The following is a 27,130-nucleotide window of genomic DNA, read 5'->3' on the forward strand; positions in this document are numbered from 1 at the left end:
CCCTTAGCCTGCTACAATGTGAAAACAGTAGGATAGTTAAAACTGCTTCTGGCTGGCTACCTAAAAGCTTGTCTACCCTCAGACCTCTAGGGAAACCTCCCACTTTGCTGAAGTGGGGCAGAGCAAGCCTCAGGAGGCCTTTGGGACACGGCCTATCTGCTTACAGCACCTAGCACAATAGGGACTTCTGTGACAGTTAAGGACCCGTAGGTACTACTCCTGCTTTATCACTATAATGACTGCTTTAGAGCATAAGCTGCCGTGATGGCCCACCTTCCCAGACCACGGCCCCCAGAGTAACACTGACCAATCTAGAGTCTCACACAAAATACACTTTGATAAGTGAGTTTTTTGAGTAGATGAAGCGTCTGCTACAGAAGCCTCTGTCTGCTGACAGAAAAAACCTGCACAAGCATAACTTCTAAAACTATTGTAAAAAGAATTAAAAAAAAAAGGGGGGGGGGGGGGGCTACAATTTCTTCACACCTGAAATAATGGCAGACTCAGTTCACCAGCTATCCAGGTTGGTGACCTCCTTTCTCAATACCCTTTGAGAAACTGGAAGGAGGCCTCAAAATGTGCTTATTTTCATTGTGAAGTGATTCTGTAAATAGATGTCAGGAAAGTAAAACAGTTCTGCAGAGGTTTGATGGTTGGTTGCATCTTTTTTTTGAGGACGCATACAAAAGTCGATGAGAAAACTCCTCAAACTCTTAACCTACTCTGTGCTTAAGAATCACAGTATTTTTATTTTATTCCAAGTCTAATTTACTTTTAAACACACTAAGAATAGAAAGAAGGAAAAAAATAAAATAGAGGAGAAATCCATAAAAACTAATACTGTGACACAATCTAACAAGCCTTACAGTAACACCTAATTGCAATATAAAAAACAGCATCATACCTTCTATCCCTCTGCTGTTCGCTATGGCTAGAGGTCCGAGAAGCTATTTAAAGAAAAGAAACAAAAGTTTTGAAGAGGTTAAAATATACTGTCACAGCAATAAGATGAGGATAATAGCAGAGCCCTTACCAATCCACTATCAACAAAATGGAGAACATACAGCATCTGATCATAAATTCCAGATTTTAAGAGTGGCCAAGTTTAAAAAAAAAAATTATTTGTATTAAATATGAGGAGAAGTTTCTAAAAGGTTTCGGGTGCAGTTTCATAATCCGTTTAAGTCACTCTGTGTCCAAGTTACCACCAAGAGAGATGGTCCTGTCCCCTTTTTTCTTCCTCACCACACATTCCTGCATTCTGCATTGCAGTGACCCTAGAGTCGAAATTTCTTTGTCTGTAGTCAAAACAATCCATGAATAAAACAAAAAGAAGTGTTAAACACGTCTGGCTTTGCTTTGATGGCTCATTTCTGAGATGTGTTCTTTAATCTTTTTTAATGTCTCTTTTTGTTTGTTTTAGAGAAGGGAAAAGTACTAAGGCACAAGATCTAAGAAGCTATTTCACCCCCCTTTATGTAAAAAGAAAAAATGAAATGTTCCCAGCTAGAAACTTCCTAAAGTTTAATCATTTGTGGATTAATCTCTTCGTTTTTCTATTTTTGCCATATTTATATTCAAATAATTTTTTCAATGGCCACATTATATTTTCTTTTTTATTTCTTTAGAGAGAAAAGGAAATTATCCGAGGGACAAATTTTTGCATAGCAAGTGCAATTTAGGAAGTGGTAGTCTTATTGTGCAAAAGCTGACAATTATGCTGTTTCTGTGCCATCACAGAATCATTAGCTGAAATCGGCAAAGCATACTTGATTCAAGAGTTGCATAGCAGCGTGTCAAACATACCTCTTCGACAGGGCATTTTTGATGTGCACTATTCATGAGTGCTAGAGGAAAAAAAGAAGGGGTTACAGAAGAGGAAGAGGAGGTGAAGGAGAACAAACCAAGGCTTCAGAGTGACAGAAACCATGATCAAATGAGTTAGTCACGCAAGGATAGCGCACGTGCCAGTGTTGTAAAAGGACAATTGTAATGTCTATTCACAATATAGTTTCTTAAAAAACTAAAATAAAAGCAGATTTTATTTCTAGTCTCATGCTGATTTTAACAATGGCTGTTTAGAAGCTTCCCTTGCAATAAATTAACCGTGAAGAATATAACCGAATATGGAAACATCCACTGTATGGCTCAACAAAGAGCCACTGGAGGAACAAGGATAGGGAAGTCAAATCTCTTTGAATGCTTTATTTAGTTTAAAATCATGGTTTATTTGGGTCTGCTCTTTTTCCCTTCCAAAAATAATGGGTTACACTGAGGAGTTGATACAGATGCAAAGCAGCTGGGACCCCATAATTTATACTCTCACCTATCAAAGAGGTATGGGCAGGCAGGCTGATCCTAGTAAGAGGCAGACCTCAAAGTTTCAGGCATGACTGCAATTCTCCTAAACCAGTTCTGTAAAAATTGTTTGCCTAAAATAAGTAAATAAAAATCCCCTACACCTCACCTTCACCTTTTTCTTCAGAGATCTTAACACAGCATTGATCTAATACACACATTAAAGAAAAAAAAACAAACTCACCCAAACCAACCAGTTCCAAGGTTACTTTTGCAAAGAGGATGGAAGAAAGCGTTCATTTGGTAAATGTATTCAATACAACTGCTTGGGGTATAGCCAAATTACAATGATAAGGGCATTAGAAATAAAAGCTAATTAATGAGGGATGTAGAACTGAACTGATAAACCTGTTAAATTCTTTCATTCTTTCTTTGAGATAAATTTTACATGCTGTTTTCTCCTGTGAGACTCTAAATGTACTTCTATTTATTAAAGTTATTAAAACAAATAAGAAAAACCTAGAAAAAGTCTGAAAGACCTTTTTCCTCTCTTAACATAGGCAAAAAGACTCCAGTGAGGCATCTATGTAATCCATCAAACTCCAAATTTCAGGTAAACAAGTAAACTCACTTGAAAACAACACATTTAAAATATTTATATAAAAATAACTTTACTAGTAGATATAAGCACGTCTTTTCAAAAGGGCTAATAGCCAAGCCATCATATGTTTTCAGAATGTGCTCATTCTGTCTGAAAAAAATAAATCTCCCAGGCATTTATGGAATCAAGCTACTTCCATGTACATAAACATTTCATATAAACATTTATTTTTTAAGGACCTTGACAAAGTTCTTCCCTTCTTCCATCAAACACTCCCTTCTTTTTGCTGTCACATTTTTGTTACAACCACACTTTTAGAACATCTTTTGTTTGGAAGCTCTTAAATACACAGTAGGAGCAGAGGTGAAAGCTACTGCATCTTCTGCTTTCATGTATTTCTTGGAGTTCCACAAATGCTAGGGAAAAGAAAATACAAACTTTCTAAATAATCCTTGCACACAGACTTGCACAGCGTTCATTCCTTTACCATTTCAAAGAAATGAATTTGAATTAAAAAGTGTATGAGAGAAGACATGAATTTTTAAAATACAGCAAACACCTGATTTGAAAACAAAAGAAAAAAAAACCTGCAGCCATTTTTCTGGCCTCGTGGTCTTTTGATCCTGTAAGTCATTCCTTTTGTGGACTGCCTTGAAAAAGCATGTTATTAATTTCTCCCCCAGATTTCAAATTATGACAGCTTTAAGATTTGAAAACCCTTTCTTCCATCAGGGGAGTCAATGGAAATGTATTTCCAAGACAGTTGGCTCCTCAACTTCCACACTAAGAAATGCTCAGGGTGAGAATTGTTGACATTTCCAGAAGCATATGCTTAGTGGTATTAAGTAAAAGGTAAACAAACCAGTTAAAGAAGGGATGGGAGAGGAAAAACTCAGCACATAAAATCTGCACTTTTTCATCTTATAACTTTATTGGTCTCAGGGGAAAGAAAAAAACATCAAATCAACTCATAACATTGTCACTATTTATTTCCATTAGTGTCAATGAGGCATCTAAATGTGTTTAACCTTGTATAGTAGAATTTAAGCAAGTAAAGGATTAATGGTAATACTGTAAATAGAGGACAGATCAGTGACTTATAGATTCATTTTTTGTACATTCTTCTTACAAGCACTATTTAGTGGGCTTTATCCAATTATTTTTGAATGTGCAGTGGTAAAGGGTACTCAGTTTGTGCTGTATACTTATGTTTAGAATGTTTTTCCTCTATTGTTTCTTCTCTGGGTCCTACTTTTCAAGTGCACTTAATATGTCATTTGTATTTGAAACACATACATACTATGGTGCAGGGGGCATTTTAAACTGCGAGATCAAGGTGCCTGTGAGTACAACCACCATTATACCACAAAATCATGAATTGCGATGCTACAGACAAGCTGGTGGCAACAGAAGTCTGACATGCACTTTTGAGTCTTTGGAAGAGAGCTGGGCTAGAACTTAGTCTTTCAGGCAATCTTTTAAGGCAATATAGAGGCAACTATGAAGTTCATTCAGGGACCTGCTGAGATACCACCCTGCTGTGAGCACTGAGCACTTCCACAACATAGACACTGCGTAATAGTATTTCTGTGTTTCCATTAGCAAATCTGTGTGCAATACTGAACAGTTTTGTCATTGCAGAGTGTTTTACAAGTAAGTTTCATTTTGCATCAAAGATTGGAAGCATAGCCTCAAATAGCCCAAGCCTTGTGGGAAATCAAGCTCCAAATTTTTCTGGTGATTTTTATCTATTGTCCTTCCAGCAGCTGTGAGTAAACACAATCCTGCCAATTAACTATTTCAGTTAATTCATATTAACTATTATTAATAGGTTTAAAAGTAATAATATTACTTTCTACGACAAGGACATGTGCTAATATTTAAAAACACAGCTTCTTTCAATGCTTTTTTAACACCGGGCTAGACATTTCTACCATCAATCCTATGAAATGTGTAGACTATTAGACTGAGAAGTTATTTTTCTCACTATATAGCTGCCTAGGAATAAAGATTATTCATTATAGCATCTCAAGGATAGCCTCAAGAGTGGGCAAACATTCCGCCCCTTACCTACAAAGTAATACATCAGAAGAGCTGACAGAATGGTCCCATGCCAGAGGCAACACTTGCGGTCTTTGCAATACCAAAGGTGTTACATGGCTGTGGAGGCCCTTCTTCAGGGAACACTAAAAGGAGCAGGTAATCCTCAAGCCAAAACCAGAAAAAAAAGTCTGATTTCACCCAAGATCTGATTAGACTATTTCTGTAAAAGTGGGGGTTCAAACTAATTGGAAATTTTCATGCAGCTCTGAAGTAAGAGTTGAAGCTTTTCTCCTGATGGCACAAGGGGGAGGTCTTGCTCCTTTTCCTCTAGTTCTTCTAGGCACCTCAGGGAAATGTTAGGTTATCTGACATTAGAGCTAGGCTGATTTAATACTTGAATGTAGCTAAAAGAGATGGTCATGCCCAATTTCCCTTCCAAACATGGACTTTTGTTCCCCCTTGAACGATCATTAGCATGCATATGACCCCACAGTAAGTGAGCTCAGAATGTTAAATAAAAAACCGAGCACTTTCTGTACAGTTTTTGTCGATTTTCTCTCTTTGAACCTGTTCACCTTGGGCTCAGACCACCAGCAGCACAAGAGAAGGAACGTGCCACCCCCAAGAACAATCTCTGTTTCCTTCCTCTGCTTCCCAGCTCCAGTTCTTCTTTGTGCAACTTCAGTGAGGGAACTGATAAAAAGTAACCTAGGGGGGTGATGGAGATTCCTCTTCCCACCCCCAGTGAGGTCGAATACCCTTTTCACAGCTGACCAAACTGCTGGGCACCAGAGAGGCTCGCATTGCTGCTGAATAAAACCTGCATAACTACACCCTTAAAGCAAGCTGGTAGTTTCACTCCAGTCTGACAATAATGATTTATGAAGGCACTTCACTCCTTCCTACACCTTTCCTTGGGCTGTATGTTCCTGCCTCTGCATGATTCCCTGCATTATGCCAGCCCAAATGTTTGTGCAGATGGGGAGAGAATGAGGTCACAGAATTGATCTGGTTGGGAAAAAGTGGGAGCCAAAAGAACCTAGGAAGCCCCCAAGCAAAACAAAACAAAAATGAAAAACAAATAAAACCCACAGCCAAAAATGGCTGCAAAACTGCCAAATGGGAAGCCACAGCCTCAGAGTGCATACAAGCTGTTACACATCCTTCATTCAGCCACATACTTGCTTAGAACAGAATGAGAACGGAACAAGCCTGCAGGTTCTTCCAACATTTTAGGGCAGCAGACTCGCTTCTGTAGCCCTGTTCTGGAAGGGTGGGGAAGTGAGCAAAAACATTGTTCCCCTTTGCCTCACTACTGCAGCAGTTGGCTTGCCACTTTTTACTTTCTTTGGCATTGTTGTGCATGTTGCTGCACTAGCATAAATGGAAATAGTTTCACTGATTTCAGTGGGAGCTGGCCTGAGACCATCATTAAAATTCCAGGGGTAACTTTTGAAGAGTTGAGAGTAAAAAATCACTCACGAGCACATCTCATGTTCACATGCTTGCTTTCTTCAAGCTTGTTGGGCTCACTTTTCTGAGTTCTACTGGGTCAAACAATTGAAACAAAATTACACTGTCTTTCTATCCAGAGTTGTAGTCAGGGTGGCTGAAAGGAAGATAAACTCTCTTCCTCTTTGGCCACAAGACACCGATACAAAGTCATATAAAGCATTGTCCACAGGTTGGAAAGTTGAAACCCTGCACATACCTATCTTGTTTCTTGAAATTAGAGATAAATAGCCCACAGAATGTGATTAAGAAATAAAGATAGATTTCTAACTCTGTTAGGGAAATAGACTTTTCCAGAGGATACCATACTTTTTCCAGATTAATGGCAAGGGGAGTTAGGAATTATTCAGGGTCCATTTTTAACTTAGGTCCATCCACAAGTGTGGTTACTGGCATACAAAGAACTATGGTTTCATATACAATGCCCTGATATGTGCATGGAGATTTTTTTTCTAGCTTATCATCTGAATAATTCACATGGTACTTACATTTCATCATAGTTATTTACATATTAATATTATTAGGTATAATGTTATCGGATATGAGCCAGGGCTTCTTGACTAGATTTTTTTTTTTACGTGATTGTGCATCAAAACAAAGTATCACTTGCTACTATATTTTTAAAAACACAGAGGTCAATTGCTTAATGATCTTTTAGACGGTTTCTCAGTTAGATGAGGTACTGGGGCTTAGGCAGTCTGAATCAATTTCTGAGTCCACCACAAAAGGCCCTCTGTGATCTGGTGCTCTCTGTTTTGCAGTTTCCTATCTATGGCAGCAACAGCACAGATAAAGTGCTGCATTTTAACTACAGCATCATGTAGACTTGATCTGAATAAAGCTTTCATGATCCCCTTTGACTACCTCCAACCTAATCCATACTAATGAGCCCCTGACTAATAGGTCCAGGAAAAACAAATCAGTAGTACATACACTAATTTATTTTTCCCCATAGCAGAATCCTAAGGGTTGTTTCATTAATATAAAATTGAAACCATGGGCAGAAGGGAAATAAAAATAAAAAGTAGAAGAAAGAAACAGCATAAAATACTTTGGAAGATGCACCTAAAGAAACTCTCTGCCTGGAAATATCATGATCAGGGAATGGGAAAGAGGAGTTAAACAATGAAACCAGGGAAGAAGAGTTTGGACTTTCATTCAAGATTTATAAACAATTTTTTTTCCAAAATGAGCCCAGTGCATGAGTCTAATCCTGTCCCCAGTACAGTCAATGAGCAGTTGCTGCAGATTTCTACTAAAATAGAACAATCTTCTGTTTTGTCAAGTGAACTAAAAATTGGGCACGTGTAATCCAAATTCTTTAGAGATGGATCACATCTGTGCACAAATGAATTAGTGCATAAATAAGAAAATGTTAATAACTGGCAAGAAGGAAAAGCCCACCAGCCAAGCAAAAACATGGTCTAATGTGAAGCAGAAAAGAAGAAGAGAAAGAAATTACAGCCCCCCAAAAGCCTGCTAGCTACTTTGTTTTCACATATAAAGTTAACCAGTTACTAAAAATGAAGATGTAGCAATCTTACAATATTATGGTTCTCAAAAAATAGGAAAAGTAGACTTACATCTCTTGATCGCTGCTCTTATGGATGACAAGGGTCCTTGGCTTAATGAAGAAAAAAAAATTATTACAATGTGGTTAATGTCTCAAATTAAAAACAACTAAGTAACATCACGCAGAAATTCCCCATATATTATAAAGGGTTTGCCAAGTGCATTTTTGCCCTAGGTTGATATCTTCCAGAAATTTGTTCAAAACTCCTGGAGTATATACAACCATATCCAACCCTTCTAATGAAAACCAGGTTACAGCTTAGCTGCAAGACTCTGCAAAGATAGAAAGCCAATTATTAAAACCATTTTTTTCCTCTCAATTCTGTGTTGAAGTTCACATTCTGTCTCATTTGACAGGAAAACTTGGAGGAGAGCCCATGTGGGTGTGCATATTCTCAGATTATAAGCATTTAATGACTTAACATTCTTGTAAATAAATAAAACTTACACAGCCGAGTAAAAAACTACAACCCCTTTGCTAAATATTTTTAACAATTACTTAACAATTTATCTTCCCTTTCAGTAGAGATTGCAGTTTTCAGTAATAACTTGGTGGGTGGGGTTAGACAGGAAGACAACATGACCAAAAATTTGTTGATACACAACGACACAAAAATGTTTCCTTTTGCCAGCTCATCTGTTTTCTTGGTGAGACTAAGGTTTCGGATGCCTCTCTTCTGAATGTCTTATTTAACAGATACAGCACTGCTTACTATTTTTGCAGGTAAAACCCAAAACTAACCAGGACACTTGGGATTATCATTTTCAGAAAGTGTTGCTAACTTAAGAACATGGTATTAATAACCTGCCACTTGTGCAAAACTACAGAGGAGACTAAGAAAACCCAATACACAACTACTTCAGAAAAGGACTTTTTTTGCTCTATTTTCTTTTAAACACAGCAGGTAAAGAATACTTCTTGGTAAGAAGCCTCTGGACGTACTGAATAGTCTTTTCAAAGGCTGAAAATAAATAGACTGTATCTGGCTGAAATTAATACAATATCTTAATTACAACAGAAAGATATACTAATCAAGTCTTTTCTGGAAGCCTTCCACCACAGCCTTCATCAGCAGTGTAACAGCAGGAATGTTAGTACAGGGAGGGCATTAGCATTTTAGCACTGCTCTCGCTCTGCCTGCAGCAGGCACGCAGCACACCAACTCCGTCAGGGCTCTGCTTAGCTCCACACGCACTTCCACTGCAATTGCTGATGGCTGCAATTACTCCAGTGGGATGAAGAATAGGGGGATTTGGAAGAGAGAAGAAAGAGACGGTCAAAAAGGACGTGGATGAAAATGTCCTACAGTCATTCTGAAAACTAATTAAGACTAGAAATGAATGTTGATCTGACTGAACTGTTTTCTGAAATAGTTTGGCTAGTCTAGGATAAACAATGCCTATCTGTCTGGTTTCAGAAACAGTTCAAATGTGGCTTGGCCCCTATCCACACAGCTAGCAAAGCTGCGTTAGAAAACATTTCTATCAGTCATATTTCGCTGTGCATTCTCAGCAGAAAAGGATTCTAATTTTTTCCTTCAAAACGTCCCATCATAATACAGCCTTATCTTTAAGAAACGCTTTTAGTTGTATCTTCCTCCCAGATGTACCCCAGACTCCTTTTTTTAATTCCTTGTAACTCAAGTCTCTTTCTTTTGGATGTTTGAAGCTTTATTCTTCTGCTTTCATTGCTGTGAATAACTACAGTCTTTAGGGTTTTATTTTAATCATATTTAGTATCAGACAGGAGGGAGACTCAAGTCTGGTAACATGAATCTGAAATCTTCTGGAGTAGCAAAAACTTTCTATAGTCAGAATTCAAGACTTACTTAAGCTTTATAGCAGGAAATTAGGAAATCTATAAAGTGTGCATATTCAAGTATCAGTAAGAACCAAAAGGAACAAGTTAAGTTCTTTCTTCCACTAGCAAGACCCCTCTGACCCATTGCAATTTGCCTCAGAATCCGATGAGCACTTTCAAATATGAGCAGGTATTTTTGACTAGAAATCATAGAAGTCATCATGTAGGCAAAAGTTCAAGTTTTCCATGCAACATGAGGACCAAAAAGGTATAGAAAAGGATTTTAAAATCAAAATACAAAAAACAAAGAAGCAAAACCTTTCACAAAACCGATCTAGAGAAGTTGAAGTATGGATATATCAAAAGCAAGGCAGTACAAGTATGCAACTATCCGTGTAATTTAGAACCCATGGTTCTGTTAGAAAATTTATGAGCTTACAGGCAAAACAAGTTGTTAGCAGATAGTTTTTCTTTTCCACTTTCCATTAACAGGTCACCCATCAACAACCTTTTGGCAAAGCACTACACTTCCCACCCCCAGGAGAGTTTGATTCACATTTAGCTTAGAATTATTTAAGCCCTTTAAAAACATGGGAATGGGAGTGGATGTAGAAATTTCCTGCCCCCGCCCCATGAAGCCCTGTAAAGGAACTGCAAATTCCCTAACTTTGTTATACACTAAACCCCAGTAATTTAAATAAGATGCTGTTCTTGGGGCAGCTGGTGATTTTGCCCATACCTTATGCTGAGCTAAGCCCTCCCCGTTCCACAGGCAACAATTTTCTGGTCTCTTGTCCTGTCTTGCAAAGAGAGAAGTGGTAAGGTTATTAATATCCTCTGTGGTGGGGTTATTAATATCCTCCTCTGCTCCACAGTTAATGACACATTTTCTCTCAAGCCATCCAAATAATTAACATAACCAAATCGAATTTAATTATCCTATTTGATGAGGTAGGAGCTGAAGCAATTACTCTACTGTATGGAGTTCCTGCCTCTTTCCCACCTCCTCCTCCTGTCCATAAGGCACAGCAATGAACCAGAGCACACACAAAATCCCCACAAACGCATATGTCAAAGAAAAACAAAAAGGGAAGAAGTTTAATCTGCGTGGGATCTCTGATCCTGGTCCCAGTGTGACTCCCCCAACAGTTACATAAGAACACCTGGGGGGACAGTGTGACAATAACTAGCCCCTGGGGGTGGGGGACAGCAGCTCCTGTGTCACCCTGCAATGTACATAAGCAAAAGTCCAAACTCATTTTGCTGGAAGAAAACAACGCAGACAGCAGGAAGTTTCAGAGCATTAACGACCCTGATAAACATTAGCTCCAACACCAGCCCAGCCATACCTAATATGGGATAAGTAAAGATGCAAACTATTCATCCATCCCCCACATGATTTAGCATGCAGGAGTGGACAACCAGAGCAACTCTTCTGACATCTGCATATTTATCCTAGACTTCACTGTTAATTTAAAGCACAAACTTTGTTTCATGTCCAGCTTCACCTGCCAGCCCCTCAAAAGGGGGAACTAACCCACCTCTGTCAGGCCTTCTGTACACCCAAACCAACCCACTCAACAAGTTCAGAGGGGATCTGCAAGCTGCTGTACCTGCTATGCTGAAAGTAGTTGGGTGCTTTAAGTCAGCAGTAATATGAAAAGGGTCCCATAGGTCACCGTTTCTGAGAGATAAAGAACCCAGAGTGGTGTGTTTGAAGTTGTTAAACACCTACTCACTCTTCCTGGCAGGCTTTATTCTGGGTTTCAAGGACAGGTTTTCTAAATATAAACACTTGAGGAAAACACTTAAAAAATGTATTTTAGGTCTGTGTATCAGGGAAATAAAATTCCCACAAACTAGACTGGGCAAAGAGCTGTAAACTGTTCAGCGGAGTAAGTGCACTTACTGTGTATAAATCATGGGCTCTCCCTCATTAGGGGCTCTGCTCCAACACTTTTACCTGCAGTGAGCAGTGTCCCTCTTCAAACACAACTTCAGTGTAGCTACAGTATTTCTCAAAGGCCCGCTCCTGCGGGGTGACTCCTGACCCAACACAGCAACCGTGCGAGTATCCCTCACCTGAACAGTCCCCACACAGCAGCAGAGGGGAGGTGCTGTTCAAGTGGAATAAACGTCGTGTCACACGGGCATCTCCAAGCAACAAGGCAGGGATCTGTGCGTGCCCGGAGCAGGACAGCGTTCAAGGCACGCGTTACCGGAGCAAAGAGGCCAGGAGGCTACGTTTTCACCCACAAGTCTTTTAGCTGTTTCAGGAGCAGCAGTGGCTCCAGCTGAGCCAAGGGCACCTCACGGACATGTTCCCACCAGCCAGCTGATGGTGAGACAGCTCTGCTGCTGAGCGCAAACAGGCAGAGGAGTGCTGGGCTTTATCTGCCTCTGGAGAACGCAGGCAGTACTGGTTTGTGACTGCTCCCTCCTGCCTGTAAGCATACCAATAGCCGTTTAGGGGGGTCTCCCAGGCTATCTACAGTCTTCTGACCTATGGGTTGTGGTACCGCTTGGGATAGAGAAGACATCCCAAGCTACGGTCCTGTCTCAGCATCTCTCCTTCATCCACATCCACCAGTCTCCTATTGGCCGGCATGGGATTCTCAGCAGGAATCGAGCAACCCTCCACAATGCCTGCTCCCTTTATCAGAACCAGGACCTTTGGTTTCTTTATCTAAACTGACATAACAACGAACATTCTACAGGAAAACTGATTGCACTTCTTTCATACATCACTCTAGACATACACAAAAGCCTGGTGGGGAAAAAAAAAAAAACCCAATGAAAAAGAATGATCACTTGTTCTAAAAAATGAATATACTGAAGCATCTGCTGCAAAGACTCAAAATTAATCCTTCACGTCATGTTATACGAAGCTTTTCTTAAAGTATCAGTCCTTAGGTTCACATACCTGTGCAAAAGCTTTTTAACATATTTTTAATTCTGATGGTTATTGACCCTGTCTTACACATGCACAGAGTAAAAAAAGTTAAAATGTTGCTCTTTTCAGTGTCTTGTGACTTCTTGGAATGTGAGCCAAGAATTTTTAAATAGCTGATGTTGAAATTACTGTCAGGCAAAACACTAGTTTAATAAAAGGCATCATATATGCCTCTCAGTTACTTTAGAAATCATGCCATCTTTATAACAGCCAGTGTACTACAGTGTAACATTTTTTAAACTTATTAGAAGACATTATTCCAAACACAAAATGTTTAAAATGACACCTAAATGATTTCACTGCAGACTGAGTCACAGAAAGATGTTAGTAATTTTATAGTTAAATTAAGGGTGGTGCAAAAGATCAGATTTACCACCACCCTGACACCGGGCCAAAGACAGACCTGTCAGTTTGACCAAAAAGCTCTCAAAGTTAGGACAGAAGAGTTGCAGCTATCCCATCTTCATGATGTGGATGCAGTAGACAGAACTGTATTAATCCTGTGGATTAAATGAATCTACACTGAAAACGTATCCACAGTGATCAACCTCTTCAATGCCTCCACTGCAGAGAACTCCCAGTCCTCCATGTGACAGTGTAAATTAGATTACATGATACACAGACTCCGGGTGCAGTTTACCCATTAGTGTAAGAGAAGTGGAGACTGCGTAGCTGGTAGTCCCACCTTCCCCACACTCGCCATTTCCACCAGCTCTCTTGTGTTGGTGCTGACGTGGTCACAAGCCTGCTGGATCAGCCACGTGATTTTGCTAACAACAAACAGTCCCATCCCAAACATCCCGATTAGTTTTCAGCCAGACAGGCCGACTGCTCCAGCTGGCTGCGTAGCCACAGGAGCACCAGGGTGACACTGGAGAAGTGGTGGGAGCGGACAGCTGGGGAGGCCAGCGGCAGTCCTTGGGGTAAGCAGCTCAGCCTCTACTCACAAAAACAAACCTTAAGTCCATGCCTCTGCAGCTAATCTGACAGCAAATCACCAAATGCTGGCTATGCCTCGGGTCAGAGGTTCTTCTCACCCCTCAGTATCAGTTGATCCACTCTTGGTTGTTTATTTTTCCTGTTAGTGCTGGTCATCCAGATTGGCTCACTGGGAGATCAGACAAGCACCAGAAAAAAAAACAGCTGGCAGCAGCCTGGCACCACAGTGGCCTCTCTGTAAAATGAAGACACACTCTCACGTTCTCTGCTAAATCATGGGGTATTGTCACGGCCCTGCAGGTACAGGAGACTAATAAAGATCCAGTCACCTAGGAAATCACATGCTCAACAGTACAGATCTGGTCACCTAGGAAATCAGACTCACCCCGGTACAACTTTGCTTCTCTCTTGGGTCCAGCCCCAAAAGCAAGTAATCCTGAACCAGTAATTAAGTCCAGTGACAATTCAATCCTCATCACTCTGCTGAGGATGTCTACTTCTGCGTTACTTAATGAATGCCACAATTGCGACTTCCCACTGTCCGGACAAGTGAGGATGTACTTAAGAAGCAGCTAAAATCCAGCTGCTCAGCTAATTAAAACAGCTCGCATGGATCAGCATATGGAAATCCTTTCAGGAATTGCTCTCTAGCTGTTTCTTCAACCACTTCTTACATATTCATGTGCTTGTCACTGTCATACTTGGGGATCGTATTTTAGCAACCGAACCTTCAATTTTTAGGCAGAACACAGGCAGGAAGTCAGAGCAGATAATGGCAGCAGATGATAAAATTTCACACTCCGATTCTCACAGCAACATGAGGTTGCAACAGCTTCCACACTTAGTAATGTCCAGCTTAGACCCTGAAGCTGAAACACCCCCCAAATTTTTTGTAAATCTGAGTCGCTCAGCTCATGTGCACCCTGAATTAACTCCTTCCTGATCCAGAGCTACAGACATGCTAACTAGATTTCCCCTAGCATCTTCTTTCAGACAACAACCTGAGCTGAACTGCACCTTGCCCCTGAAGATCACTGTATGAACACGCCCATTCCAGAAAGGCAAATCCTCAGAGCATGATTCAAGTTACTCTCCATCTTCATTGTATATTGACTGATTTTAGCTCCCAATACAATGTACATTACAAGAACAGAGGGTTCTGCTTATTGAAGAGTTTGGCCCTCCCGTAACAGCTAAGAAGATTCTCCTCTATGCCACCTCTCAACATATTTTTACTCATTGTTGGGATAAACCTGCTAGTATGTTTTGATTAAAATTAATAAATAGTATTTATGCTTTAATGACAATTTAACCTTGGTAGTAAATATTTCTAGAAGTAGAAAGCACCTATAATTTTAATAATAGCATAATAGCAATGTAGCACTGTAAACGTAAATGCAAGTATCACTGAATTGTCACAGTGATAGTGACAGAATATTTGGGCCCAGCCAGCAGTACATTCAGACACAAAAGGGTTAAAAAACTGAAGGGAAGAACCAGCTCTTTCAGATAAAACAACTTAGCTGTAAACTGCAGCTTCTTTTGATGGAAATTCTTTACCATTAAAGTCTATGTAGTTTCTGCATCTGCAAATGGAGAAAGATGACAGTGCCCTACTTCTACAGTTAAACAATATGAAACAAAGCTTGCTTCTGAAGAATGGTTCTTTGGTTCAATTATTTGTGGTACCATTTCAGTCAGTAAATCAAAGCCCTCTCTAGCCACTGACAGGACATTCTGCTCGCTTCATACATCTCTGTACATCAAATACAATCTGGTGGCTGAATGAGCTCCAAAACCTTTGTAATTGACATCACAGATGAATAAAACCCAGTTTAATCATGAAGCATGAGCAGGACAAAGGCATAAAGAAAACCTGTAGATCTGGATCCACAGGATTCAAGATACCTTTACAGGGCTTTACCTATTAAAAAGTATGGATATTAGATTTTCTTCAAATAGTCTGTGTACTTCATAGTACATATAAGTAGAGCGTTAAGGTTATCTTTAAGTTTTGTAAAGGGGGAAAGTGGTATGTGAATGTCCTCATATGACTAGAAGCATTAATAATGATTACTAACAAAACAGATAACACTTTGCTTTACAACAGTATCTTAAATCCCTACTAAACCAGCCACCTGCAGATCAGCAAAGAGAAAAGAATAGGGGATGGGGGGAGAAATCACCCAAAGTAACGAAAACCCAGGTGTATTTCGGCTGGCCTTCTGAAAATATAGAGGCTGAGAAGCTTAGGAATAGAAACACAACAGAGTATGGCTCCAGAGAGGAACAAGCAGGAACTAAAGGGTGTTGACTGCAAGGGCAAGAACTCAGCAGGACCCAGAGAATGCATGAGCTGGAGGTGAGGAATCCAGAGGAGAATGCTCTGGTGCTTGCATGCTTACAGACTTCAAAGACTTCAGAACAGCAATCAAATCGCGGGAACAAGGTATAGGTGTTACTTACTTTGCCTAGATCTGTTTGTTTCCTGTGTAAAAATAATCTGTAAAATATAGGCCCATTTGCTTCAACTACTGTGCATCCTTTGAGGAGGAAACTAGTGTATGTATGAGGAAGGAGTTCCTGGGGAATCTTGAGGCATCTTAAGGCCTCTGGCAGATGGATAATTGAGTCACACTTCCAAGGGACAGTACCAAATAGCTTCTACACTCAGCAGTTAAGATTGTATCTGGATCCTGCCTAACCAGAGATTAACAGCACACAATTCCATGTACAATATTTCTGTAATACAAAACCCAGCCATTTGAGAAGCATCCAAAATATAAAGTTCAACCTAAACCACCGAAGTGGCATTACAAGAAGTGTTTGATGCTGGTGTGACATCAATGCCAAAAAATCAGCTGAACACTTTCGAGAATTTCAAAGTAAGACTATGGCCAATGCTGAGCTCTTTGACAAGACCCATCCCGTAGGGTTTCCACACTCCTTTAGCCTAATTGAACTTCTTCGTAGGCCATCCAAGTCAAATATGCAGTGTGAATTGTGCTGGAGTTTAAGCTTTAGCTGAGTGAGGAAACAAAAGGAATTTCTTCATTGTTTTAATTACAGATGTACATTGAGAGCAAAGACATTTGTTGTGAAGAGGCAGTCTATAAGACAGATGTATTAATACATATACATCAAATATAGTGAAATCTTAATTCAGCACTTAAAAACAAGAAACAAAAACCCAAAACCCCTTCTACACTGTAAATGTGAACCAGCAGCCAAAAAACGTGTGTAAGAATATTACAAGGTTACCTGTATAAAGAGACATACTGGCTTCAAACTGGCCACTTATATTTATAAATAAAATCAATCATTTAACAAGCATCAGAAACACTCATTTTCAACCCTCCCATGTTAAAGCCTCACAAAAGTAAAACTATCTTCATGCGTGATCACATCTTGTTCCAATGGACTGCTGACTCACAGAGTTACACCCTACAGTACATGGGGTCCATGAACTTGTAACAGTGGCCCTTACAGAATGCACCATGCACAGAAATTGTAAAATCAAATCTCATAACCACACCCTTCACCAGACCTGTCTTTCCAGAAAGTGACCTGCATGCAGCTCAGTCAGAGAAATGGCGTGTTTGCCTATACACTTCCTCCAAAAACACTGAAATGCTTCCTTTTCTTCTATATCACAGATATTGACAGAGTTTTTTTGGTTACAAAACACAGAAAAAGATTCGTCAGAAACTTGCACTACATAACAACAAACCATACATTCATACATCTGTAGGTCTACAATGTTTACCTCCAAGTTTAAATATGACCTTAAACTGCAGTCCTTTTTATTCATTCACAAAGATCCAGCAACTCTGAGATTAAGGTGAACCATTCCGAAAAGATACACATCAAAGATTATTTTTCAACAGACAGGTTTTTACATACTCAAATTCTTTTCCAAGGGTGAAATAGAAGCATCAACCATAGAAGCCAGATTTTTAAAATCACACCTATGCCTACAAAACCTGCATCTATCCCAAACACACTGCAAAACGCTGATAGGCGGGCACAGCACTGAATTTGCTGTAAGAGCACTCAAAATACCTACCTCAACAACTAAGAGAAGGTCTTTAACCAATGGGGACACTTCTCCAGTGAAACAGATCTCATCTTTGAGCAAGTGACGTTACAAATGTACTACAAGACAAGAGGAACTTCCTCCACCCTCAATCATATAGTCTGGCTGCCTTACAACATCACGGACCTCAAATTATATGTCAAATCAGTAAATACTGCAGCCTCTAATGGATGGTTATAGCTTGGAAGAAATAATCGCTATCATCACCTTTTACCACTCAACTAAATTTAGCTTCAGAAACAAACACCTTGTAGAACAGATTGAAGCGGACCTTTCCAGAGCAACAGTCGTAAGAAATACCTTGCCAAAACATTTAACAGCTGCGGAAATCAATGTCCCCCCCTAGCCTGTAAGAATCCCCCAAACACATAGGTCTTTCACGTGCTCCTCCATGCACTTCAAACAATGCACCATATGCCATCAGGTGAATTAGGCAGAGCAAACTAAAGAGCCACAAAGCATCAGGTTCAGCTTACTCAGGCGACTGAAAGAATAGAAAAAACAGGGACCAGTGGGCTTACCCTTCCCTCGTAACAACCACTTCACCTCTGACCTCTGACCCTTGATCCCAAATCCTTACAAAAACAGGCTTAGAAAATAACTTTTTTTTTTTTTTTTAAAATCTCCAGTGCAGCTTAAAGGCTCTGGATTCAGATAATAGGTAATTTCTCTAACCTCCGCTCTCAGTGATGCCCTTAACTCCAAAGGCAGTAAATTGTTCCTGTCCTTTTTCTCATGTCAGCCAACAACCTTACCTCCCTCTTCCCTTGCTAACATACCTCTGAGCCTCCAAAAGTAATAGTGACCTTTTCCTTAAGACTTCCTAATTGATTAACACAATCTATTTAAACCCAGAACAATGGCATTTTAACTTTCTCAAGAAGCAGCAAAGCTATAGGGAATGACAGCTCAGTCTCTTACACTACAAGATGTAGAAAACATTATATAAAACCAGCAGACATCAAGTTTGAAAGAGTCAGACTTTTCAGCATGCAACATGAAGTTAAGCTATGGCATTACTTACTACAAAACACTGTGCGTGCTAGAAGTATATATGAATTAAAAAAACCCTAAAGAAAGCCCATTGAGAGCTATTAAATACAAAGCATCACCTCTCTCGGGGGACCCAAGCCACACAAATCTGCATGCTGACAGAATGCATGGATACTTTCCAATGCACACTTGTGCTTCTATTTCACACATAAGCAAAGACAGAATAAGAATAATGGAATAGGTGGACTTTTGGTCAGTTCCACAAAGGCCATTTTTACACCCTTAGTTGTCTTTCAGGATGGAACGAGGTCACCTGTCTGAAAACTTCGCCTTTTTTTCCAGTTGCTTCAGTTGTTCTAATAAGATAAACCTTAAGATAAAAGGACAAATCTTGGGTTGTTTAGTTTTTAAAGACATTTGAAAATTCTGATTTTTTTTTTAACGTGAAAATAATCTTGGCAATTTCTATTTTACACCCTCCAAGAAGGTTACTGATTTTGTTTTATATGGCCATTAAGTACATCTGTATTACACTAAGCAAAATACCTGTTTAGCACCTGCAGCAAGGCAGTTACCACATTAAGAAGTGCATTTTGTCAATTCAAATAGTAACAGACATCATTTAAAAAATCTACAAAAGACAGTATGGGAATAGTAATTAAAGGAAATACAGAGAACTGTATCATCATTTCAGATCTGTCCTAGATGGAAAAAAAAAATGCTGTTATTAACAGAAAGCATTGGTGGTCTGTTCACACTGTAAAATGCTCATTTAACAGAACACAATTCCTTGTCACCAGCCTCAGAACGAAGAAGATAGATTGGGCAGTAATGCAAATAATCTTCTGTCCTATACACCAGTAAGATGTGGTGAGAACGCCTCTCCTGCAGCTGTCATTACTGTCTTGTCCCATGATACTGTCCTCTTCCTTCCTAGCTGTCCAACATTCACCTGTCAGGAGCACTACATGCTTTTAGCTATTCATGGACCTAGTATTTTAGAAGGGGCAGTGGAAACAAGGTAGTAACACAATGGTCTTAAAAGCAGTTGCCCAAAAGAAACTGTGTTCTTGGGAGAGGAAGGAAACTTCCTGAACTGGTCCAATCATAAAATGATATCATGATTGTTTGAACTAATAATGTATTAATACTAGATGCTGATGTGTGAGGAGATGGGGGAGCATAAGTCCAGATGACATGGAATAGAAGAATTATAACAGTAAAACCAAAGCTATTTCTTTCCACTAAGCATTCATTCCAAGCAAAACTATTGCTTAATAAAACATGAGATCACTAATGTACTTCTTTCGCTAGAGCTAAGTATTATGCTGTAGATCAAAAGACAGATTTAACAAAGTAATCATTGTTTGTGATTGGAACACTATGATTAGATTTGGACCTTCTCTTTAATTAGAAGTCAACCTTTGCCTCAAGCCTCAGGTGATAGGAATGTCCACTATACCCAGAACAGATGACAAACCTCTTCTAATAACTCTCCCAAGATTAAGATGTGGCTATGCATACTTATAAAGACCATACTTACATGAATCTTCCCACATTTAGGGTTGCATGGTCTAATTTCAGTCCTCTGCAGCAAGGGACCTGCCCGTGACCTGCCTTGGTTGTAGCCTCCAAGGGAACAGGCAACATGACTTTTGTACCACTGAAGCTTAGTTCTCTTCCTGAAGCTGAAGTAGCTGGAAACAGATGCAAAAGCAGCTCATCCTTGTCTACACTAAGGACTAGTACTAGCTCAGTTGAGCCTGTGGTTTGTCACAGATGGCCAAAACTAGGACAAACCCTATATGTAAACATGGCCTAAATTCAAATGGTGATACCTGCACTGAGCAAAATACCGCTTTTGAAAGGAGAAATTTTGCAGCAAAAATCAGAAATGCAATGTCTCACAAATGACAGGATCAGAGCCTAAAGTACAGCTGTGCAAACTGCACAGCAACCATTAGAAAGAAATACAGTAAGAAGGAAGAAAGCAAGCATTAGAAAGAAATACAGTAAGAAGGAAGAAACTATCAATGTGACAGGCCTCACTAGGAATATTTTTCCCCCATAATGGAGTGAGGATGCAACTGTAACATGCTTTGAAAGAGTACTTGATCAATCATTTCAATGTTCAACCTGCCAAATCAGATGCTATTTAAGGTAACTGATTACCTATATCAGAATGATCTGCAGACACCAAGGAATAACTTAAAATGAAATGACAAAGTAGCTGAGCAGTACAGAAAAAGAGAATGAAAAAAAGGAAGAAGTAACAATCTCTTCTCTCTTGTGCACATCAGAGTAAAAGGCCATGGAAACCAACACGATACAACTGCAAACTGAGCTCTCCCACTCAAATTCCACAGGTGAAGGAAAATGTAGATACTGACCTGAGCTTAGACAGAAACCTGCACAAATCCTTACGGAAATAAACCAAAGCTCAAGTATCAGCTCCAGCACTCTTAAAATATCAGCATGAAATTCTTTCAGAGAGAACTGAACTACTACTACTTCTGAGCTGGAAGTTTACAACCTGCTGAGTCTGCCTCCTCAGCCCTGACACATAACCCATAGGCTTCCCTTAGCAGCTCCCCCTCCTTCTCTGTTTTCTTTGAGACTATTACAAATACCTTTGGAAAGAATTCTCTTCCAGCACTCTTTCCCACTCACCAGATTAATTTCTTGTGCTATTTGTTACTGAAATGTCTTGGGGAAAAGAAAGAATAATCATAAAGAAGCAGAATTATAACCATGACTGATTAATTGGGCCCGTCACATGTCACTTATAGACAGACAATTCCAGTTCTCACCACATCTTCCGTTCATCTCAGAGCAGGGTTAAAATACAAAGCCATATGGTTATTTTAAAGAGAATTATTGCCATTTTATAGAGAAAAAGTGAAATCTTCTCAAAATGACCTTTAAAAGGAAAGTTCCGTGATTAAAAAAACTGTGATGCATAATCGTGTACTTCCTGAAACCACCTTTTGTAGAACTGAGGTCTATCATGGTTATTTATGCCCCAGACAATTCTCCTAATGCACAAGGAGAGTGGCCTTGTGTCTGGGTGGTCCTCAGTACCTTCTACAGGAATCTCCTTTGAAAGGTGATGGGACAGTGAAACTTGCTCATGTACACAAGATGCCCAAAGAAGCACTGAAATTCTTTCGAGTGAAGATGGAGGGTGAACCTTGTTCTCTTTATTCCTTCAACAACCATCTCATTCTCAGCATTATTTTCCATTATGAATTAGCATACGCACTGGAGAGCAGCCCAGACAACAGAAGGAGTTGTTCAGGGCACCAAAGCAAACAGGCCTTCAAAATTCCCTTTGCAGAAACCAGGAACAGAGCGCTCTTTTATTAAAACAAATCCCTCTTCTCTGTTTAGGAATAAGGAATCTGGAAGGCTGGCTAGGATGCGCCCTTCACAGTAACTCTTTACTGCTATCTGTGAGATGAATAGCCAAAAATCCCCAACACAACAGCGATGAATTGGTGGCATTAAAACAAACACCCGCAGCAACAGGCTCTAGAAACCTGCATGATCCCTAATTGCCAACAACTAAGCTGAACCCATCTGCCATTTATTCCTCTGCTCTACCTGTGATTTTTTTTTTTCTCATTTACAGATAAATATAAACTGAGCAGGGAAAATTAACATTGCAAAGAATAAATTAATGATTTGTTGTGGCAAAGAGGCTGTCAAAGAAATATGTTGTGCAAAATTGCTCCAGCTTATTCTACTCCCAGGAGGAACATCTCTGACGTGCACAGCACGTGCTGCTGACCAGAAACACATGATAAACAAAAGAGAGACACGTAAGCAGATTCCAATCTCAAGTTTCACCAGTTTCAATCCATGCTTAACCAGTGGGATTGCACCACGCTCCGAGTGACTGAGTCCAAAATTTAGCTCTCCGAACAAAAAAAAAATGGAGCCACATGATCCTACTTTTTAGATACCAACAACGAAAGTCATGACACCGAGCCCCTGCTTCAAGCTCTGCCATTGATTTATTGTGCGACTTGCAAGAAATCACTCTGCCCCCTCTGCTGAACCTGCTTCATCTGTAAAGTGGAGAGACAGCTGGTTTTTTCCCTGGAGATCAGCCTTCTGATCCAACTAACCGCACGAGCACTGGTAACAGCCCAAAGGAGGGGATGAGATCCTTCCTTCTGGAGTGGCACAGGCTTAGCTCAGCTCAAGGCAATTGTGAAACTACACCCCAAGGGTTTGGGAAGGAGACTAGATACTTTTTATTACATCAACTTCTGGCCTACTGGGAGCGTACAAAAGTGACATTCCTTTTTTCACAACGTAAAAGTATGCTTAGTCTAAGAGCAACCTGCTACTCCCTAGCCTTAAAATCGTAAAAGCTACATATAAAGAATAAGAATGTAACAGTAAAACAAGTGTCATCGCCCAACATTCCTTCTTCTACACACAACCCTTCCCTTTCAGATGGAGTGCCAGCAAGGTTCAAAGTCTCAAACTTCAGATCTGTATTACAACCTGTAACACTGGCTGGATGAGCAAAAGCCTGAAATTTTCCTGTGTGGAACAGCTGCATTGACAAGGTAATGCAGACATTGCCAGTGGACAATACAAGGCTTCTGAATGACACAATGAAAAACTATATTTCAGGATGTTTGTGGGAATGAATCTGGTCCTTTTGGATATTAAGTAGTCCAGTGTTTGAACTAAAGAACTAGATTTAGATTGGTTCTTTTGATGCTGTCTCCCACAGCATTATCATTTGGAAATTGAGTTAGTACGAGACAGACAAGCAGCCTATAAGTGGGCTGAGAACCAGTGGGCTCAATCTTTCTCTCCTGGGAGGCTTTCAAGACTTGGCTAGAAAGAGACATCATTGGCCTGACCTAGTGTTAGCATCTCCCCACTATGAGCAAGATGTTTGACTACATGACCTGCAGAGGTCCCTTCCCATCAACACTTCCACCATTCTATGATTTCTCAGTACAGAAGCAGCAGCAGCAGTCTCTCCACATTGTCCATTTGACACAACAGAGAGGTAGAGGTCTTCAGTAGAGTTACAAGAGCACCTGTCACTCTTTTCAATGCCCAATTCCAATACGGTACCCTGGCTTTTAAATCTACCTAAAATACACAAAGTCTGTTAAGTGGCCTACAAAATTAGCAGTGAAATTACTCTTGAGGACAAAACAACTCAAGTTGTTACATGCACAAATGTCAGCAGCAATTTGTGAGAGGCTTCAAACTAGAACCCCAGGCTTCAGGGGTTAGGAGCTAGAAAGATTTCTGCAGCAGAAGGAAGGACTCTCGTATCGCCCTTCAGATATGCAAAGCTGGAATTATTAAATGACTAACCACAGATTGACCGTAATGGTTACAACATAGAAAATCCTGTTACTGTCTGTTTTCTCAAGACCTCAGAAGCATACTGATTTGTAAAAGCACATCAGTTTAACTATAAAGTGAGGACAGTTCCACTACATTCTTAGGCCTGTGCCTTAAGACTCCCTTCATGTTCTGTTAAAGGCTTAAGATCTTAATTAAAAGGTGTCTTTCAGGCTTTACAGATAATCTGGGAAAACACATTCGTGAGATATAGTCAGACCATTACTGTAATATTTATTAAACACAATTGCACAAGATCAACATTATATAGCAGGCGAAATAGAAATGTAGAGAAGCTTTCACTAATGGAATTCTGCTATATAAAAAAACCTAAAACCAAAGATACAAAACACCATTCATAAAAATGATAGCTTGATTTACCAGATCCTCACTAAAGGGATCTGTAGCCCCTTTGATCAGCCACTTCAAGTGGGTCTTTATAAAGGAACAAAAGACGGGTTGTGTCTATTTGTATTGTTGACTTGATGCATTTTAAATAAAACAGCCCAATTTAGTTCAATCAAGTGAAGGCAACCAGCTGTAAAAGAACTTTACCACATTACCATCAGCCGGCAGACTATATGCCAGTAAAACCTAGAAATGAACTAATTATTTTCTTCCCCTGCCCCATTTTGAGGGCAAGCTTTCACAGTAGACTCCTAGTTTTTAAAAATCAAAATCTCTTACTTGACTTCAAGTGATTGATATGCTACTAAATCTCTCAATAAATTGTTGCAGTTTAGCTACCTTCATCCTCTCATCTCCAAGGTCAAGGCAACTACAATGAATTATATCACATTACAAGACTGTGTTTCAGGATATTTTGATCCATAATCCTTACCCCAAAGGGAAAAAAAAGCATAATGAAATTAATCCAGTTCAGGAATTAACTGCAAATATATGGATGCCTGAAATCTTCTATTCTACTACTATCATATAATTTTCAGTTTGAAAACATTTAGAGGCATAAGACTAAAAGGTCTACTTCTTTTGACCTAATTGAACTGTGTTACAGCAGGGCATGACCTGAAGCTATCAGAGCCAACAGTGTGTGACCTGACAGTAAAATCAAGAAATAATGATACTTACAGATCACTGTTGCCAGTACAGACATATTTTTAATACTGTGTGAAATACAACAATTGAAGGATGGTTAATATTAGGTCATGAAATTAAATGTTTCGATAAAAATTTAACATAGCAATAGGTATAATTTGGATTCAGGGAACATCTGTTTTGATCTTACTAATGTGCTAACATTTAACAAGAAAAATCAGTGCAGAGCGGTACATGAAAGAGATATCCACAGGCCCTGTTCTGCTACCCACTTTATCTAAACTCTCCTGTGTGGCAGATGGTTGCTAATTACCAAAAGAGGCAAAAGATAGTGTATCAATGTGCATTTTGTAAGCATTATCTAGTATCTGTTTCCCTCCTTTTAAAACATTACCTGTGGTCTTTGGTTCACCCACTCCCCAAATTTCTTCCCAGTGTCATGCTAGATCCAGTATCACCACTGAGAATACTCTACCTTCCTGTAGCATTTCTCCCATACTAAACATTTGATAGGCTAGTAACAAAACCAGAGTATTTCTCAGAATTCCTGATACCGCTATAAATATGTTTCACCCCGCATTATCTAAATGGCATCATCCTATAATAAAAGGAACTATATTAAAGACCATTTATATACTGTTCTATCTAGAAGTTTTTTATATGCTTCTCATTGCAAATAAATTATGTCTGAGCTATGTTTTAAAACTGTTCCTGTTTCATTGTATATGAGCTATTCATCCCTAATACTGCAAAGACTCAAGCACAAGCTGATGTAGAAATACACAGACATAGAAACATATAAGAACATGGTGTTGGAAAGGACAAGCTTTAGACCCCTGCAATCGCAAGAAATATCGTCATGTGATCTTTTTATTAAGCTGACTGTATTCCAGACTAAAACTTAACCTTACAGAGCCTGAGGAGGATTTGGTAGTGGTGGTGGTGGTTGGGCTTTTTTTGTCTCTTCTTATCCCTGTGTTCCACATTTGTGGTTAGACTGGACAGACTTCTGGGCAAGATCTCACCAGCGCTTTGTATGAAATAAACTTCTACTTCTCTGGCTCTCTCTTGGAAACATCTACACCCATTATTTCATCTCAGGATATCTACCTTTCTTAAGGCTCATTGCATATGTCTTCATCCAGTCAGCTAGTATCCCGATGTCCACCTCCATTATTTTATAGTAATTCTAGTGCAGAAATTCTTGTTACTAGACCTTGAGTGTAAGTACGAAGACCTGCAGGGTCATTTTTGTTCTGCTTTAGATCATGAGAGGGATGGTACGTTGCACTTTCAAGAGATGCATCCCACAACATGCAGCTTAAGTAAAAAGTAGACAAGATGTCTTTGAGCCATTGTATTTTCTCTTTCCCTGGCCATGAGCTGCCCACAGAGAGGAAAGTGTCATGGGTGTAGTAGCTCATCATAAAGGGGCATAAGCCATAAAACTGTCCCCAGTGGAACTAAAACAGCTCTGAAATGCTGCCCATGTTACAAGAGAAGTGTATTTTGCACTTTAATTAAGTCTTGCATACGTCACTATTTAGTTTTCCCTTAGTTCTTACAGGAAGGGGCTCTGGTCTTCATGCAGCTGCAGCTCTTTTCCCAGACATGACATGGCCAGACTGGGGATAAGAATCTCACCCAGCAATTTGTCACCACGGGATTATGCTTCAAACTATAATGAGAGATGAACCACAGGGTGTAGCAGTATCAGTTAGCAGAGTATGTCATCTAAGGCTCTAGCCTAGAAGCAGCAGCAAGACATGCACTAAACCACACTACTCTTTAAACAATGACTTTTCTTCCTCATAGCTCATCCTGGAAAGCAAAACTATCATGACACGATGGCCAGTGAGACTGAGAAGGGGTCAGAAGATGCAT

At 39.7% G+C, this 27,130-nt stretch overlaps 1 protein-coding gene across 4 annotated transcripts in view; it reads right to left on the bottom strand.

The window, feature by feature from the left end:
• The window catches only part of SH3D19 (SH3 domain containing 19), a 116,803-nt gene that overhangs the window by 38,509 nt on the left and 51,164 nt on the right, over nt 1–27,130 (bottom strand). For 2 of the 4 annotated variants that reach the window (XM_052777063.1, XM_052777073.1), the window contains 3 exons: nt 8,038–8,078; nt 1,807–1,847; nt 905–947 (listed from right to left, as the gene is read on the bottom strand). In XM_052777063.1, the coding sequence (XP_052633023.1) occupies nt 905–947; nt 1,807–1,822 (59 nt within the window). In that variant the 5' untranslated portion in view covers nt 1,823–1,847; nt 8,038–8,078. The remainder of the gene's footprint in view (nt 1–904; nt 948–1,806; nt 1,848–8,037; nt 8,079–27,130) is intronic. The other 2 variants (XM_052777054.1, XM_052777044.1) reach the window with 1 other exon arrangement.

The sequence above is a fragment of the Harpia harpyja genome, chromosome 2, assembly GCF_026419915.1.
Source record: "Harpia harpyja isolate bHarHar1 chromosome 2, bHarHar1 primary haplotype, whole genome shotgun sequence".
Taxonomy (NCBI): domain Eukaryota; kingdom Metazoa; phylum Chordata; class Aves; order Accipitriformes; family Accipitridae; genus Harpia; species Harpia harpyja.